General features: G+C 36.0%; 1 protein-coding gene across 1 annotated transcript; it reads right to left on the bottom strand.

Annotated features, from left to right (window-relative positions):
• Positions 1-2,856: 2,856 nt before the first annotated feature.
• Positions 2,857-6,689, bottom strand: LOC145072746 (protein LNK1-like). Its single transcript, XM_079019213.1, has 7 exons — positions 6,525-6,689; positions 5,910-6,065; positions 5,206-5,726; positions 4,456-5,107; positions 4,226-4,347; positions 3,958-4,081; positions 2,857-3,165 (listed from the first exon to the last, which is right to left on the bottom strand). The coding sequence occupies exons 2-7, from the start codon at positions 5,931-5,933 to the stop codon at positions 3,115-3,117; spliced, it is 1,494 nt and encodes a 497-aa protein (XP_078875339.1). The 5' UTR covers positions 5,934-6,065; positions 6,525-6,689; the 3' UTR covers positions 2,857-3,114.
• Between the last annotated feature and the right edge of the window lie 12,055 nt (positions 6,690-18,744).

Below are 18,744 nucleotides of genomic sequence, written 5' to 3' on the forward strand. Positions count from 1 at the left end.
GACTTTCGATATTAGATTAGACATTATAATGCGTAATGGACTTGTCAGAGTCTTTCAGGCTTGGCCTTTATAGGTAGATTTTAGGTAACTTACTGGTATGTATATCATTTGACTTCGTGTAACCTAATGTATGTAAGCTAATGGGCAATATCAATTAAATATATATTTTGTGTTCGCTTGTGGACGTAGTCAACCACTCTGATCATGTGAACAACATAAAATGATTTTTATTTTTTTGTTTTTTTATTATTACTCTTTAAAATCATTTATCAAGTTGTAGAAGTGTTTAATCCTTAACAAACCACGTATGGAAAATGATAATAGATACATGTCTTGCTTCAAGGTTTTTTATTGGTTAAATTTATATTTTTAATTGTGTAAGTATCTAATCCCTAACACACCACTAATGGGAAAATGATAATAGATACATGCCTTGCTTCAAGGTTCGTTTTTTATTGGTTAAATACCTCACATTTCTAGTTCATGACTAAAAACAATTTTGTTTACATGATTGCATTGAGGACATTGATGGTACTTTTATATATATATATATATATATATATATATATATATATATATATATATATATATATATATATATATATGTTTGTATTTCAGTGGTCGTCCAAATGAGATATAGGGAAAAAAGGAGTAGCCACCTTCAATGTCATATGTGGCGTTGACATGTAGAGATGAACTTTTTAACTGAAAAATGAAACGGAATCGGAATTGAAGTGGAACCGGTTAGTGGTATTTGGTCCGGTTCTTAATTTACGACTTATTCGGTTTCTAATTTTCTGTTTCTATTCTGGTTCAGGTGTGTTTTAGTTTCAAATACCTTCTTAGATAACATATTTCTTAGTAGAACCGAACTGAACCGGTTAGTAGTATTCGATCCATTTTTTGGTTCTTAGTTTATGGTTTATTCGTTTTTTATTTTTCGGTTCCAAACCGGTTCACATGTCTATTGACATGTGCCTTGCCTTTATATGTTGCAGAAGAGAAGGATTATCAAATGAGTCTTGAGTGTTCCTTCATGCCATCCAGACCCCTATAAACTTCCCTAAGCCATACAACTAATTTGACATTCCTTAATAATTTGTGTGTTAACCGTTATTTGTGAATTTATTTTGTTTATTTTCATAGGAAAATATTATATTGTAGACAAAGGTTATCCCGACCATTTTACACCATATTCATGCATTACATATCATGAACCACAATTTGCGCATGTTCTTCCAACTAATGCTCAAGAGATTTTCACTTGGGTTTGAGATACATTCATATCTTTAAAGTTGTATTGAACATTTATATCGAGTATTAAAAAAGATGTGGAAATTTTGGACAAAATGTTAAGATACGGCGAGAAGATGCAAATATGTAGGGTTGTTAATCGGATCAACCCGATTGGGTTTCGGGTTAAACGGGACGGGTTAATCGGGTTTTTTTTAAAGAAATTGACCTTAAACCCGACCCTATTAAGGTTCGGGTTAGTCGGGTTAATCGGGTTTAAATAGAAATAAAATAATATTTGTTTATTTTAGCAAATAACTTACAAATATAAGGACCTAAAATGTAACGTTTTAAAAAGTAAACTCTTTGTACATACAATGAATTTAAAAACAAAAAAATGTGGGTTCATAAACTTGCTTTAACTTATATATACATAACTTTTTTTTACCTTTTGAACTATCTGGAACTTATACATAAAGAATTTTTATAAGCTTTTGAACTCTTTGTGAATATAGCATTTATCAAATATGTCAACTTTTTGTATTTTAGTAATTTGTAATTAGTTAGTTACTTACTTTATAAATTAACATGGTAAAAACTTAAATATGAAATACTTGTTCAGGTTAATAAAGTATGCCCCTTATTCTGTGTGAACATGGCATTTATGAAGTATGCCCCTTATTCGGGTTAATCGGGTTAACCCACAACCCGATTTTTTTTAAAAAAATCAACCTTAAATCTGACCCTAAATGCAATTTAAGTATGTCGGGTTAACCCGAATCATCCGATTTAGAATTTTGACCATATTAAACCCGACCTTAAGTACCTTATTGAGGTTCAGGTCGGATCGGGTTAATCGGGTTCGGGTTTTTTTGACACCGCTACAAATATGTGTGATAATGACGGTATTACTCTCATAACTATATTCAAAGGAAAGACTCAACAAATATGATTTTAAATATTGTTAATTAAAATTATCAATATCCGAATAATTTGGAGATTCAAGATTTACTTATGTTAACACTCAGAGAGTCAAACCATGAGATTCAAAAAATTGTAATAATAATGCAAATATGATTGGAATGTAAAGAATGTCTTTTAAACAAAAAATTATTGGAAACTCTTTGTTATTAAAGTAGCTTAAAGTGAAAAAATACAAGGTAAATTATATAGCCAAATGTTTTTTTCCATATTATTTTACATATATCATCAAACTTATCAACTAACTTTTACCAATACTATTACATTGGCTGACTTATTAACTACCACCTAACAAAGGCTAGTTTTTCGCAGCTAACTTTTAGCCTTTAATCACCCAAACACAACCTTAGAGGAACCTAGTTTAACATAATATTTCAACTTTATAGCAACTCCTAGTTATATTATATGCAACAAATATTTGAAAGATATCAACACGGATTTAAATACAATGGAAATACAATGATCCACTCAACTCATTGATATTACGAATTAGGGACACATGTTTTAGTTACATCAAAATATGGCTAGGTGAGTTCCAAAATCGAATCACACATGTGTATTGATCAAATTTTGGACGCATGTAGATTTAGATTTCAATCACCAAATTTGTCTTATGACATTAAAACAAAAAACAAAAATATATGCATCCAAAACAACAATATATATCAACGAACATATACACAGATGAATTCTAGGTCAAAATTGGGCCACCATGATGAGAATCAATGGTCAAACGAACAAGATGATACAAAAGATGGACACCAATTGAACAGGTGTATGAGTCCATATCCGACTCTATTGGACGATTTTATATAACATATTATATATTATATATTATATATTATATTTGCACATCATTAAAACTTGCTTTCAAATCTACCATGCCTACCTAACAACATGTTAGTTTTTTCGACTGCTTGAAACCTTGTCATCTGATTCATTTCTCCTTTCCTGACAAAAAAAAAAGTCTAATTTTAGTATCTTAATACTGTGAATAAAAAATAGTTTAATAATAGAATTATGAGTATTACATATTTGGTCCAAGGGCAAAAAATGGTCATTTAAAAATATATATGTGCAAACGAGCCGAGCCGAGCCCGAGCCTGTCCAGGCTCGGCTCGGGCTCGTTTAAGTTATATAAGGCTCGAGCTCGAGCTCGGCTCGATTTGAGCTTTCTTTTACTGAGCTCTGCTCGAGCTCGTAAAGAGTTATACAAGCTCGGCTCGGGCTCGGGCTCGACTCGTTTTTATCAGGCGTGCCTAAATAAGCTTAAGTTCGGCTCGAGCTCGTTAAAAAGCTCGTTTACTAATACCCGAAATTCATAATTCCCCTAATATGTTTTTATTTTAATATATATAAATAATAATAAATAATATTATATAAAGGCTCGTTTAGGCTCGCGAGCCTAATCGAGCTTTGTGACATAGGCTTGAGCTCGAGCTCGTTTAATAAACAAGCTTAATATTAAGCTCGAGCTCGGCTCGGGCTCGTTTAAAATCGGTTTCGAGTCGAGCTTTTAACGATCCGATCTCGAGTAGCTCACGAGTAGCTTGGCTCGTTTGCACCCCTAATTGGGTTAGTAGTTAAGATTTCACTGTTTGTAGACCATATCCACATCAAAATGAAACCAGAGGATGTTTTTGGGACAAAATTCAAAACTTGGGACTAAAGGTGTAATTTATCTAGTTTCAAAGATATTTAATTTAGTTAGCTCAGTTTATTTAATTTTGTTGTTGCATTTACCTTTGCATTTGGTTTGAGAGGTGAAGTTGTAGGCATGTTGAATGACTCTGAAGGCCTATGAAACAACAAATGCGCTATTGTCCGATCAATAGGATTTGTGTCTGTTTCCATGTCCATAAAGCCACTGTACATGAAAAAAAAAACATAACATTAACTATTTTCAAATAGAAGGGGCATTCTCGTCTTTTCACAGAATGGGGATCGAGGACCTGAGTCACATACACAGTACACAGTACACTGTATTGAAAATAGAGAAAGAAAAACATACTTGTTAGTTCCATCGGTCAATAGGGGCCCACTTATGCCTGCATGGTTATTATGTCTTTGTTCTGCACTTCTAGCTAACCGGTACAGACTATCCCTTATGCATAATTTAGTCCTCAAATCCAACTGAAAACCACACAAAAAGGGGATTTCATTCTTTTGTTTTTTTATTAAAAGACCAAAATACCCTCATCATATACATTGGACGTATTAAAAAAGACAAAGTTATCCCACCTGTTCCATAACTTGTTGGAGCTGTCTGAAACTTGTTGCTTCTAGTGAGATTTCATCCAATTCAGTACTAATTGAAGAACCTTCTGGAACATCTAATGAACCTAATCCAACTGAAGATCCTTTCTTCAAATCCCGAATATCATTTTGGCTTTCAATCTTCTTTGGAGATGGAATTAGGTCACTTCCTGAAGCCTGAATCATCATCATGTCCATTTGTTTTCCATTTCCACCAAATGAAGGCTCAAATCCCCCATAATTTTCAGAACCAGTCCCTTGAAATAAAGGGTCGCCATAACTTACCATTGATTCATTGGAAGTTTCCTTTTGGGAAGAACACGTGGGGCCCTTATTTTCAAATTTGGTACAACTCATCATTGGGCCAGATGGATCATGCAGATAAGTGGTGTTCTGCATGTACCCTTTATTATCTTTTGGTTTAAACTCATCTTTGCTTTCAGACACGATTCTTGATCTTTTATTATCAGATTCTTGAGATCCGTTATTCTGTGGTGGTGTATTTGTTTCTGTACATGGAAACTTAAGCTCCATTTTCATTGGTTCTTCATATCCTCCAGCTGGATCTTCAGATGTAAACCACACCAATTCATCGTCATTCCCCGTGACACCAAGTCCAAATGACGAATCACAATTGCTGAAAATACAAAATTTTATTCTTAAATCTAGATTTTGTTATAACAATGGATAAAAAAAAGAACTTTATTGGTTATTGTTTTGGGATTTAGGGTTTACCTTAACATCCTGTCCATGTCATCAAAGTTTCCGATATCAGGCCAACCATAATATAAAAGATCACTTGATTCTTTATCATCACCATCATTTGAGAATAAGTTAAGATCTGGTTGTAATGTTGTTAACTTATTATGACTTGGAGGGTAATTGTAGGAGTTATTATCACCAACAGCAGCAGAGTTATCTTTAAGGATTCCATCATCTGTACATAACTCACTGCCAGATGTAATGTTGCTACTTATTTTAGCATCACCAGATTGTATAGTAGACATGTCTTTTGCTGAGTCAGCATCACCAGAAGCAGCAAAAACACCCCATGAATCTTTTTCCATCATTTGTGTTTCTTTATTTAATGTTTCAGGGTTGCTTTCTTCTTTTATTTGAAGAGGCGCTGTTACATCACGCCTAGGCTTCTTACAGATGGCGTCCTCACTTTTATCTTCACCACCATCATCTTTGTTGGGGTGGGGCACTATATGATCACCACTTCGGTCAAAATCGTCCCAGATAATATCTTCAAGCTGTTACACAAGTTAAAGATTTTAGCTAATCATAGTCATATGTCTTAGCACTAATTAGAACTTCAATTGCTTAATCATTTCCAGTAAGAAATCACAAAAACATGTTATAGTTTGGATTGGAAATAACCTATAGTAACAAATTACACAATGGAGCCATAACAAGTACACTATCAGCTATAGTACCTCATAAATAGACAAGTCTGACATTCCTTCAACCTCTATCCAGTACTGATGATGCACCCCAAGTTCTGATCCGCCTTCATACTTAACCAAAGTAACAGTGATTATAAGAGAGACAGAACGCCCTGTACCTCTGTTCAACAAATCAACAATCACAACCTGAAAAGATTATTACACATGAGAATCAGAATATTCAATAGATAAAGTAGAACTAAAATCTGCTCAATTAGAAGAACAAATCGATTCCATAACACTTCTATTACAAACATTCTAGGTCACACAAAACATGCATCAGTTCGAAGAATATAGACATAACGATGTGCTGGTGCAAACTGTTAAAAGTTGAAGACTAGAAATTGTTTAAGTCTCACAGTATTATTATCCAATCGAGTGAAAATCAAACAAAGGTTACTGAACAAATTAGCAATTATCAAGTCGAACGATGAAGACCCCCAACGAAAAACTACTTATTCCTTCGATTCCATCTCTTCATCATGTATACAACACAAACTGTATTGAAACGACATCAAATCGTAGCTCATAAACATATTTCAAACAATAAGATATAAACAAAGCAAAAAAGCACCACTTCTGGTAAGATCTACCGGAAAAACTCACCGGAAAAGTCGAAGTCAATACACCATCTAAAATTTCCACCAAATTCGGCCGCGAAACTCAGCACTTGATATCAACAAACCCTAGTTCGTGGATCTACAGAGACAAATCTCGTAGGTTCGATGGAGAGAGAAAGAGAGGGCTTTGAGAAAGAAAATAAAAAATAAATAAAATTTGGTGTGGGGGAAATAAGGGGGCTGCGATGTGGTGACACGTGGCAGGAAGATCAAAAGAAAGACGGGGGGATGAGAGAGAGCGTATCTAGGAATTGGTGGACGAGAGAGGCGGACGATATACGATCTGTTTCCATCGTATGATTGTGCCACGTATTACATGTGCCACGTGGATATGTTGGACCCACGGATGCTCGCAAGTGGTGGCTGTGGTGGACTTCGGCTGTCTACCTGCCTGGGCCCATCAACTTTGCTATTTCCAGTTTTAATTTTTAATTAATTATTTTTATTTTTGAATATCTACCTTTCAAAAACATTTTGTATTATCAGGCAGATATTAGAAAAAATAATCTATTAACATTTTGTTCTTGTTAACACTCAGAATTTTCAACGTTCCATTTTAATACTGTTTTAGGTTATTAATTTAATTAGAAATTGTTAGGAATTTAGGCCCCATTTGATAGTTGTTATCTGACAAAGTGTTGTTTGAAAAAATATTGTATGGAAAAGTTTTCTGACGGAGAAAGAAATTATGTTGTTTGATTGTAAATCTGACTGACTTTGTTGAATGATAAAAAATGATCATATTACCCTGTTGTTCTATACCGTAATGGATAAAATTGCTGAATAATTATAAAAACATACAAATTATCATACAAAATCAAAATTACACGATAATCATTTAAAAATCCAAATATAAATTGTCATACTAAGTAATTAAACATAAATCAATTAAAATCCAAATATAATGTCGATTAAGTTGTTTTTAGTTTATTGTTTTTCAAGTTGATGTTATGTTGTTATTCTTTCTATCTATTTTAATTTTTTTATAACTCAATGTGTGATTTTTAACTCGGTTTATATCTGATAATGGTGAGATGGATGAGATTTTTTACAATAAAGTAGGATGATGGACTGATGGTGGTGTTGTCACAAAAAAATGAATTAATCCAATAAAAATGAATTAAAAATAACTAAAACAAATTAATAATCCAATAAAGTTATATTTATTAATATATAAGCATTATATATTAAAAATAATATTTATTAAAATATAATAATCTAATAAAAGAGAATTAATCCATATAAAGGAAATTAAAAAAAAATATTTAAAAGAAATTAATAATCCAATAAAATAATATTTATTAATACATAAATAGTATAATAATAATAATATTTATTAATATATAATAATCCATTAAAAATAATAATCCAATAAAATAGAAATTAAAAAAAAATATTTAAAGCAAATTAATAATCCAAGAAAAAATTGGTGAGGTTTGGGGCACAATTGTCCTTACAGCCCATTCAGCCATAAAGATATAGTTTTGGAGCTTTCTGGGAAAGACATATCTTACCAGGAAATATCCATTTTTTGTGCAAATCAAACAGTCTTTTTGTCACACCCCCGAACCAGACGGCGGAAACGTCCGGGGGCTGTCGTGACTCAATTGAATACCATAACATTGAATATATATGAAACATAACAACATTCGTCACCATTCATTAATATAGTACAACCAGTAGCGTTTACATGACATACATTGTTTAAACATTACATTCCCAAAAATTAAATTGTTCGGTTCGTACATAAATAAACTGCAAGCCGTCACTGAATATGATTTCCTTTGGTTCACTGGTTCCCTGAGAATACAAGTATTTTGAAAAAAAACGTCAACATATGAAATGTTGGTGAGTTCATAAGTAGTGTTTGAAATCCAATGTTTGTATTGTTTGAAAACCACCAGAAAATCCGATATTTTCTGAAAAGAAAAGCTTTTGAAAACGTTTGTGAAGATCCATAGGTATGCTTGTTTGTTTCTATACTTGTAAAAAAATGTTCATTGAAGTTGTATGCATTTCAAATCTGTATGTATTGAAAACCCTAGGAAAACCCGATGTTCTCCTAGTTCCTTGAATTACATGAAGTTACATTGAAACCATTGCATAGCGTATAGTGTCAGTCCCAGGCGACGTTGGAAAGTTTTCGAGCATGATTAATTACTACAAACCCGCATTACACAAACGCCCAGTTTATAGCTATACTAACGATCCCGAAGGCGTCGTCCGTACTAATCACGTTATCCAATCGCCCTGACTAGGTGTAGTCCCACATCCGAAGAGAAAGAGGTCACGAAGACCCCGGTAACTCCATTAACCGGTTGGGGATAAAAATGTACGAGGGGTCCCCGACCCGCCTCGCATAAAATGTAGACTTTACTAGCTATACCAAAGGACCCTTGGGGACCAGTAGTATACAAGCCATTGAAAGTCCATTTACGTTGTGTCGGATCGGTAAAACCCAACACTCCGTAAAAAAAAATGTCTTCGGGCCTTAAGATCAGGTCATTGGGCTAGCTAGGCTCAACGAACAAGATTTTACACTTTTGGGGCCCAAAGATGGTGCGTAGACGTCTGTGCATACTCGCATGTATAATGTATTACCAAACGTTACTTGTATGAATCGTAGTGTCGTAGTGTTAGTAGTTGTAGATTTCTATTGGCTCGAGACCGAGCCAATTCGTTTAACGACTTTTGGTATTGTAATGTATTGTATTTCGTCGATAATCGCGGTGCCATTATTTGATCAAATTGTGTATATTGAATTAGCCTTGAAATATTTCTGTTTCAGCCCCTCATTATTTGTAAAATTTACATTTTCAACCCTTTTATTGAATATTTCCCGGTTTGGTCCTTAAATTAATTTTCTTGACATTTTAACACCAAAAATTATTGAAATTAATATTTTCCAGCATATTTTTCATAGAAAACAGTTTAAGTCCCTGAAAATGCAGTTTTCTCGGTTTTAATCCCTTCTTTTCGCAACTTTGACAATTTTGGCCCAAATTGTAAAATTTTTGCAACTTTGGTCCTTTTTAAATTTAAAAAGCATTTTAAACCTTTGAAAAGGACTTGGAACACTTATGGTCCACTGTTTTACAGAAAATCACAGTTTTGGCCCTCCAAAACAGAAAAATTCGCATAATGGGCCTCATTGGGCCGAAAATGTCATTTTTAGCCCATTAAGCTTGAAATTTATGTTTTTAGTCCTCTAAATGAGTATATTTCCAGAAATTGTTTTATTGAAACTGTTTTGACACACCTCACCCATCAGAATTCGTGATATGTCAATTTGGGCCCTTAATTTTGTATTTTTCACATTTTAGGTCCAAAATCTGTATTTTTAACCCAAAGAAAATTGTTACTAAACCACTTAACCATTTTTCTTGAAACACTTTGTATTTAGAAACATGTTTGAAGCTAAAATCATTTAACACAAGATATATCTCGGTTTTGAGGGGTTTTATGGCTAGATCCAACATTATAACACACAAATGCATACATATAAGCATGGAAATCATACAAGGCATACAAACACATATAGATCTACAATTTTACTTGTATTCCCCCCCCATAAAACTCACAAAAACAGAAAATAGGGGGTATGAAGCTCACCTTGGGTGTGGTTTCGGTTTTGGAGAGAAGATGGAAGAAAAATGAAGTGATTTTTGGTCTTAGCACCCTTTGATGAAGATTTCGACCTCTAGGATGCAAGATCACAAGAGTGAATGAATTTAGAAGAGATTTTAATAAAATGAAGTAGCTAGATCATGGATTAGTCATCAACTTACCTTAGATGATGATTTTTGGTGATGGATTTTCCTTGTGAGCCCTTGATTCACGAAATTTTTGAAGAAGGGGGAAGGAGATGTTCTTCAAGATTTAGAGAGAGTAGAATAGATTTTTGTGAGTGTGTGTGTGTTGTGTTTGGCCGAGAGTGAGAGAGGAGAGAAGAAAGAAGTGATCTTGATATGATGTTTGCTTGGAAACATGAGTTATGTGCATGGAAATCCAACATATAAAAGTGAGGTGGCAACCCAAGGTCAACTCTCCCTTTTTCCTTGGGCTTGGGCCGAGAATAGGGAGAGAAGAAAGGATTTTTGGGCTTTTTGCCCCTAAGCCCAACATTAGAGGTAGTTTGGGTGCTTATTGGCCTTATAAAATAAAATTGTGATTTTTATGCTTTATTAAGCTAGGTTAGGTTAAATTATGGATCAAAGCTTGTGATTTATTTCATTCTAGGCCCAATATGGCCCAAAATATTGAGATAAATAAGTGTGGGTCCAATTTTAGCCCAATTAGGGTTCTAAGCCCATGATAGTCTATTTGGAAGCTTATTGGTCCATTTGGATCCAATAAGGAAGTTCTAGTCCAAGGTGTACCTAAACAAGAACTTTTAGGGTTTCCAAGTGTTTGATGACTATTTGTAGTACTTGTATGATGCATTTGATTGAAGTTTTTGATTCACATTAACTTGAATGTATAGATTACATGACACAAAGTTTCCAGTTGTGACACTTTTCGGTCCATTAAGCCATAAAGATTTGTTTGGACTTGGAAATATGTCTATCAAACGATGCCTTAGTTTCGAAATCGATTACAAATTAAACATAGGCGAGTACACGAACATTTGAGAGAAATAAAGGTCATTCGGTCAAACCCTAGCAGTCAATCACTTCATATTATAAGTCAAGTTCACTTTTACTTGTTTTTGGGAAAAATAAGTTCGTTTGATTTTTTTAATATTATTCTTTAAACGAACGGGTGAAAGAAAGTGTCGTCTCGGGTTTTGAAATTTAAAAACCGCAAACACCTCGTGTCTTAGAAGTTCGTGGCCAAACTTTTAAGTTTGGGTCGAAAAATCATCCAAAAATCCGTAAACTCATGCTTATCCATGAGTTTACTCCCCAAGACTAGTCATTCTTGTGTTTACTCCCCAAACACCAAAAGAGTAAACTCCAAAATATTCTCTCAAGTATCATCCAAGTTTTTATTCAAAATCTCCAATCTAGTAAGTGTTTCTAGCCCTTTCAAGTTAGTATATCAATTAATCTAGTGATTGTACATCCTTTAATCCATCTATTTTTGTGTTTTGATTAGTTTTTCGAAAACACCAAGAACACACACTAAGTGTTCTTGGACTTTTGGCTCAATTCAAGCTTCCTTATGTAAGTACTTCTATCCTAGAGTCATTTAAAGCTAGCTATACATGTTTATACCAAGGAAAAGTCCCAAGAACACCAAGTTAAAGGTGTTCACGGTTTTGGGAGGTCCCAAAACCGTAAACACCAAAAATAGGGCCAAAATGGTGTGTTAAGGTGCCTAGATGCTTCACAATGTCTTAGGGACTTGTCTAGATTCATCCTTGATGAGTTTATCACACAAAAAGCACCAAAATCATACATTTTTATGTGTTTAAGGTTTGGGGATCTCCCAAAACCGTAAACACCCCAAAAAGTGTTTAAAAGTACCATAAATGTCCCATAGTTGTTCCTTATGTCTAAATCCAACCTAGACTAGTGCCATGATTGAGCTAAGGACTTGAAAACCCCCAAAATACCAAACTTATGAGTTTAAGGTAGTAAACTCATGAGTTTAAGGTAGTAAACTCATGGAGAAATGGTCCTTAGACCGTAAACTCCATTTAGGAGTGTTTTGATGCCACACAACACTTCCTAAGGCTTAATCATGAAGTAGGAATGCTTGGAATGGCTTAGTAGTCTTCAAAACAACAAATGGTCATAAAGTGTAGAGTTTACGACCGTAAACCCTTGAGTTTACTGCCGTAAACTCCTTGGGTAATGGTCATGAAAACCGTAAACTCCAAGGGAGTTTACCCTTGAACCCCAAACACACTAGCCTTTCCCTACAACACTTAGATACAACCCTTGAGACTTATAACACTTGTAAAAGGTGTTTAGCATGTCCTAGAGTGTCTTAACTTTGTTTATTAGTTGTTTAAAGACTAATTGTTTATATACATATGCCCTCATATGTAATTAGGATCTTTGTGCGTGTCTAAGTCTTCACTTGACACCATGCACTTATCCGACACTTCCTTCCGATCCACTCGCAACAGGTGAGTTCATACCCCTTAATCAATGTTTTAACTATTTTTAAATGTTTTATGTGGGGATACAAGTAGAATTATGCTACTTATTATATCAATCACAAGTGATTAATAAGCAACATTCAAATGATTGGCTACTCATTAGCCGTTTTACCAAACAGTTTCCTTCAAATGTTTTTCATAAACACTCTATGTGCTTAAAACTCCTTATTACACTATACATTTTACTTTATATGTTACATTTCAAACTTATTTACAATTGTGTTTCAGACAAATGTTTCTTTATACTAAACTGTTTTATCAAACCCATGCCTTCAAACCGTTTTATAGATTGACATAAAGTCGATCTTTTCTTAGATAATAATTATGTTCAAAGGTTTTACAAAACTTATTTTAAGCTTTTATATTATAAATTGCATGCCTCTATATGTATAGTTATATAAGAAATGTTTAAAAGACTTAGGAAGGCTATCCACCCTGTTTCCTTTTCCTCGATTTGGATGTGGTCTGATGGGATATCGGGTACCCGTCCGAAGGTCGTTTAAATATTAGTTATATATCATGTGTACATATATAGTCATAAAGGTCCTTCCAGTTCATCCAATGCCCTTGGGTAGCAAGGGTATACATCCAAGTTCATACGTACCAATTATATTACTAGTAAGCTACCATAATGGTAGTTTAGGAAGATACTAGAACTATTACTAGAACGCGATATCATACAATGAGTCAGTTCATTCATGAGTCAATACTTGCTAGATAGAGAGAACATACATTACAGCTAGTACACACAATACATTACTATACATGCTAGATATAGAGAGAACACACGTTACAGCTAGCACGCGTAGAACATTACAGTACATTACTATACAATTACATGATCACACTTACATGAGTACACTTACATATACATAGGACAGACGTCACTAAGTGCTATAGCACAGAACAAGTTCATGATCTAACTATACCGATGAATCGCAACGCAATTGTGATAGTTATATCAGGTATACATGATCAGAGTAATGTGGATGCTCACGGCTTGCATACATGCAGGCGTCGTGGGTAGGTCCCAAAATCCCTTTGACAGGGGAGCGTCTAGCCTGTCAAATAAGGCAATTGAGTACCGATGTAGTTATTTATATCAAATACTACAGTACTTAGAAGTATTACCCTAGACTTAAGGTAATAGGTACGGTTGTAGTTCGACACTACACCATAGTACTATTTCATTTTCCCATTACATTCACTTCGTGAACATCACACGACGCACGGTAATGTAGAAACTATATTTTTGGTTAATGATAGTCAGATTTGGGAAAATTCACACTCTTACAAGAGCCACACACACAGATACTAGATGCATTGGTAGAAGGATACGATTAGTAGGAAACATAGGGCTTCCTAGGATCATACAAACATTTTTAAACTTATAGTTCATATACATTTTTATACTTACAATTCATATACATACAAATACTTACATACAAATTAAGACACTAAAATACTTATGATCTCACCAGCTTTAAAGCTGATACTCTCTTTCAAAATAACTTGTATCCTCAGGTCAACCATAGACAGGTACCGATGCAAGGTTCAGGGAAGATGGTGCTCGTTCAAGACACATCTTTCATTTTGATTTATTCTTTAGTGTCTATTATATATTGACAGAACACACTTGTATTAAAATTATATTATTAATGCAATGGATGATGTTGTTGCTTGTTTACTACTTTTCATTGTTGTGATACTGTACATGACGCCCTCCGCCCCAGAACGTTTCCGCCGTTCTTGGTTTTGGGGTGTGACAAATTGGTATCAGAGCATTGTTTATAGTGAATTAAGTATATCAACCCATAAAAGATATACTAACTATAAATACATAAGGGATTAAAAATACTCTGACCAAGAGTTTATACTTTAAATAATAAAATATTTAAGTAAGTATACGTGCCTGCATTCATGCTAAAATCACTGTCACTAGGACAGTACAAAAGAATTACGATTGTTGGGCAACATAGGTGGACTTAGAGACATATGGTCAAAACTGGGAAGATATAGCCTGATCACCTATATTATCCGAGGGTTGACTGGCATGTGCCTAAGTGTAGTTGTGTGGTTGCAACAAGTCGAAAATCTTACCAACCCTACCACAATGAGAACAGTAGAACATAACATTAAACTTAAAATATTGTAGGGGTATTTGGTGTTACTATAGGTACTTTATACTTGAGAACTAAAACGGGATCTTCATTACTAAGTTGATAGTTGCTAAGTGGATACACTAAGGCTATATGTAATTAGGATGTTATAGACTTAGAATCTATGAAAATTTTACTTTACCCCTATTCTGTGTGAATAAGGAGTTAAGGTCACTTATTCGAAGGCCTATCCTGTTTCGATTACATATAACTGGTATGCACTTCACAAATGGCGATGTAACTAATGAAGATTTTCTAAATAATTATCTAGATAGTTCGTCTAATGATTATTTTCTTACCCCAATTCTCGCATAGATAACATGGTTGGACTCCATCCCCACGACAACCAGTATCTTCCTAACGAAGTCATAGCTGGATGGTTTGGAGAAGAACCAGAGAATGATCATCCTATCCCTTTGAATGGTCACCATGATGAAGACCTTTCGGACGATGCTAACTCCGAACCCGAGGTTGAGAACCTACCCTAGGCAGCTCCCTTTCAAATTCCTAACCCTCGTCCGGCTTTTCATGGCCCGACGCCTGAGTGGGTGGAATGCTTGGAAACATGGAGCCAAGGACAAGATCAGCCCATGCCATTTAATGGTGATCGAAGCTTTTACGACTTGAGCAATGGGGGCTCAGCAGACAGGGTCTTGCCAATCTTGGTCCGCAGAGTGGCCCGAAATAAGATTCAAGGCAGGACAGCCCTACATCAGATCACCGAAGTTGTCGCCGATGCGAGAATGCATACCCTCCGCACCATTCGTCTATAAGATGCTCGCGAGAGATCCGAGAGAAACCATGAAGCCCTGCTTCAAGCACTGGCTGAATCACGAGCCGAAGTCATAGAGCTCCGAGTACGCCAGAGGGTGTACGAAAGACACCTACTTGACGTGGAACGTCAACTGGCTGAACTGAGAGTTCACCAGAGGGATGACCGTCGCCAGTAGTAGATGCTTTACTATAAGACACCCTACCGCGCGTATACCATGTGACCAGGGCTTTCCGGAAGGAAGGCAACACTACACGTATAGATCTATACGAGGCAGACACTACTACATCCCGACTGTTAACTACAGTCCGAGCCGACCAGGCCCAGGGTTGGCACTACTTCACTACACTACGTATGACCGGTAAGGTCATCAGGTTCTCTACTACTACACAATTGGTCACATGAAGGGTTACACCTATATTCAAACTAATACACTAAGACTAAAGTCTAAGCTAACATCCCGAAGTAAGTACGTATCTATTACTAATGGAAGTTTGCACCACTACTACTGTCAACAAGCATAACTTTTCGTCATCTATGATACTCACATGAGATGTATTACCATATTTTTGCAACTGAAGGTTTTCAATGATAATACTTACACACAACTCAAAGGATTTAACTTACATTGTACTTTTCTGGAAAATATAGGATTTTCTAGGGATTTCTACTACTTATAAACCTAAATGTCAACTTTTATACTAAAAGTTTGTAAACACTTTTATACAACAACGACACTAAATGCTTATGAACTCACCAGCTTTATGCTGATACTCGTTTTCAAAATAACTTGTATCCTTAGGTCAAAGATAGACAGGTACAGGTGCAGCTTTTTGGAGAAGATGGAGCATACAAGATCCATCTCTTATTTTTGATATATTTTTGATGTCTATTGAAACTTTACAGAACATGCTTGTAATTAAACTCACTATGTAAACCAAATGGTTGTTGTTTCTTGTTTTACTAATATGCAATTGTTATGATACTGTACATGAAGTCCTCCACCCCGGAACGTATTCCGCCGTTATCGGTTTTGGGGTGTGACAGATTGGTATCAGAGCATTGTTTATAGTGAATCAACTATATCAACCTATAAAAGATATACGAACTATAAACACTTCGGGACTAAAACATTCTGACCAAGAATATATACTTCTAAATACTAAAAGATTTAATTAAGTATATATAAACACTCACTACTACAAAAGGGTCAGTATCATACTAGAACAAAACAAAAGTATTAAGATTGTTGAACAACACAATTAAGTTTAGAGACATATGTCACATCGGGGGGATGTAGTCTGATCAACTACATTTATCCAGGAGTGACTAGCATGTGCCAAAGGGTGATTGTGGTGTTGCAACAAGTCTAAAAACTTACCAACACTACCACGAGAACGTTAGAACAAGAATACTATAGGAGTATTCTGGATACCACTAACTGCATACGTGATAACTAAAAGGGTCGTTACTGGTAGGACAATAGTTGCTAATTGGATACACCACGGTTACATGTGACTAGGGCGCTATAGACTCAGAATCTGTGGCCTTTGCTTCATTTCCTGTTCTTGTTTGATTGGGGATCTGAAGTTAGGGTTGCTTATTCGAAGGACTATCTTGCTTCGGCTACATGTAATTGGTATGCACTACGCAAGTATTGGGTCGACTAATAATGATTCATCTTATAAGTATCCTAGATTAGTACGCCTATTAACCTTTCTCTTCCCCTTTCTCGCATAGATAGCATGGTTGGCTTCCACCATCCCGGTGATCCGTATTATCCAAACCCGGGCAATGGAGGATGGCTCGATGAGGAGTCAGACGATGATCACCCGATCCCTTTGGATGATCATCATGCTGAAGGCTTTTCGGACAGCTCCTGCTCCGAGCCAGAAGTTAAAAACCTACCCCCTGAAGCTCCGAACCCCAACCCCCGTCTGGCATTTCAGGGTCCCACCCCCATGTGGGCCATATCCTTGAATCGATGGAGCAAGGAGCAGGGTCATCCTTTACCTTACAATGGAGACCGAAGCTTCTACAACATAAGCGAGGGAGGATCAGCGGACCGAGTTCTACCCATCATGGTCCGAAGGATTGCCAGGAATGTTGAACAGGGTCAATCAGCCATTGGCCGGGTTGTAGAAGTGGATGCCAACTCAAATCTCAACACTGTTCGCACCGCCAACTTGAAGAAGCTATGGATAGGACAAAGAGGACCAATGAGGCTCTGCAGCAACAGTTAGATGCATCTCGAGCCGAAGTTAGGGGACTCCGAGCACGACAAAGGGCTCATAAATGACATCTTCAGGAAGTTATGCGTCAACTAGCTGATCTGAGGGTTTGCCTAACGAGTGCCCGTCGCCCGTAGGAGATGTCTAATCTTCTCACTCTTTTGCTTAAGGACTAGCCTTTCCTTTCTATGCTCAATAGAGCACTTGTCTGTAAACATTCCTAGCTTTGAAAGTACTCTAATTAGGCCTCTAGACTGCCAACATTTTCCTTATGGTTTGATGTAAGACCTACTGTTAGGTCACTTTTCACGAACTTGTATTACGTCACTAATACCAGTAAATTGGCAGTTAGCTACTCTATTACTATGAATCTCTTTCTAGTCTTTGGACTATGTTGATTTAGTCCATAAAACACTCTTATCATATTAGCAATAGACTCTCACTATTGCTATCATTTCTATGAACTTTCAGTAAAAGATGCCCCCTCGAAAGCGTCCAAACAGAGGCAGACCAACAACTCAAACCCCTCCTCCACCACCTCCTCCTCCGCAGTTCGATCTGGTGTTGTTTCAAACAGCTGTGACTGCAGCTATGGCTCAAATGAACTCTGGAGATGCGAGCCGTGTCAACTCTAGATTTGGTGAAGTCCATCAAAGAGTGTAGGGATGTACTTATAGGGACTTCATGAGCTGCAAACCTACTTTCTTCGATTGGACCGGAGGAATCCTAACATTGTCTCAGTGGTCCGAAAGAACTGAGGCTGTCTTTGAAATGTGCTCATGCCCCGAGGAGAGCAAAATTAAGTACGCTACTGCTACCCTCACTAACAGGGCCCTGACATGGTGGAACGGCCATGTCAGTGCACTCTCTTTGGTAACAGCCAACGCCATGGGCTGGGACACACTGAAGGACTTCATGAGGGCGGAGTACTGCCC

This window comes from Lactuca serriola, chromosome 9 (genome assembly GCF_051521515.1).
Source record: "Lactuca serriola cultivar US96UC23 chromosome 9, Lser_US96UC23_V15, whole genome shotgun sequence".
NCBI lineage: Eukaryota > Viridiplantae > Streptophyta > Magnoliopsida > Asterales > Asteraceae > Lactuca > Lactuca serriola.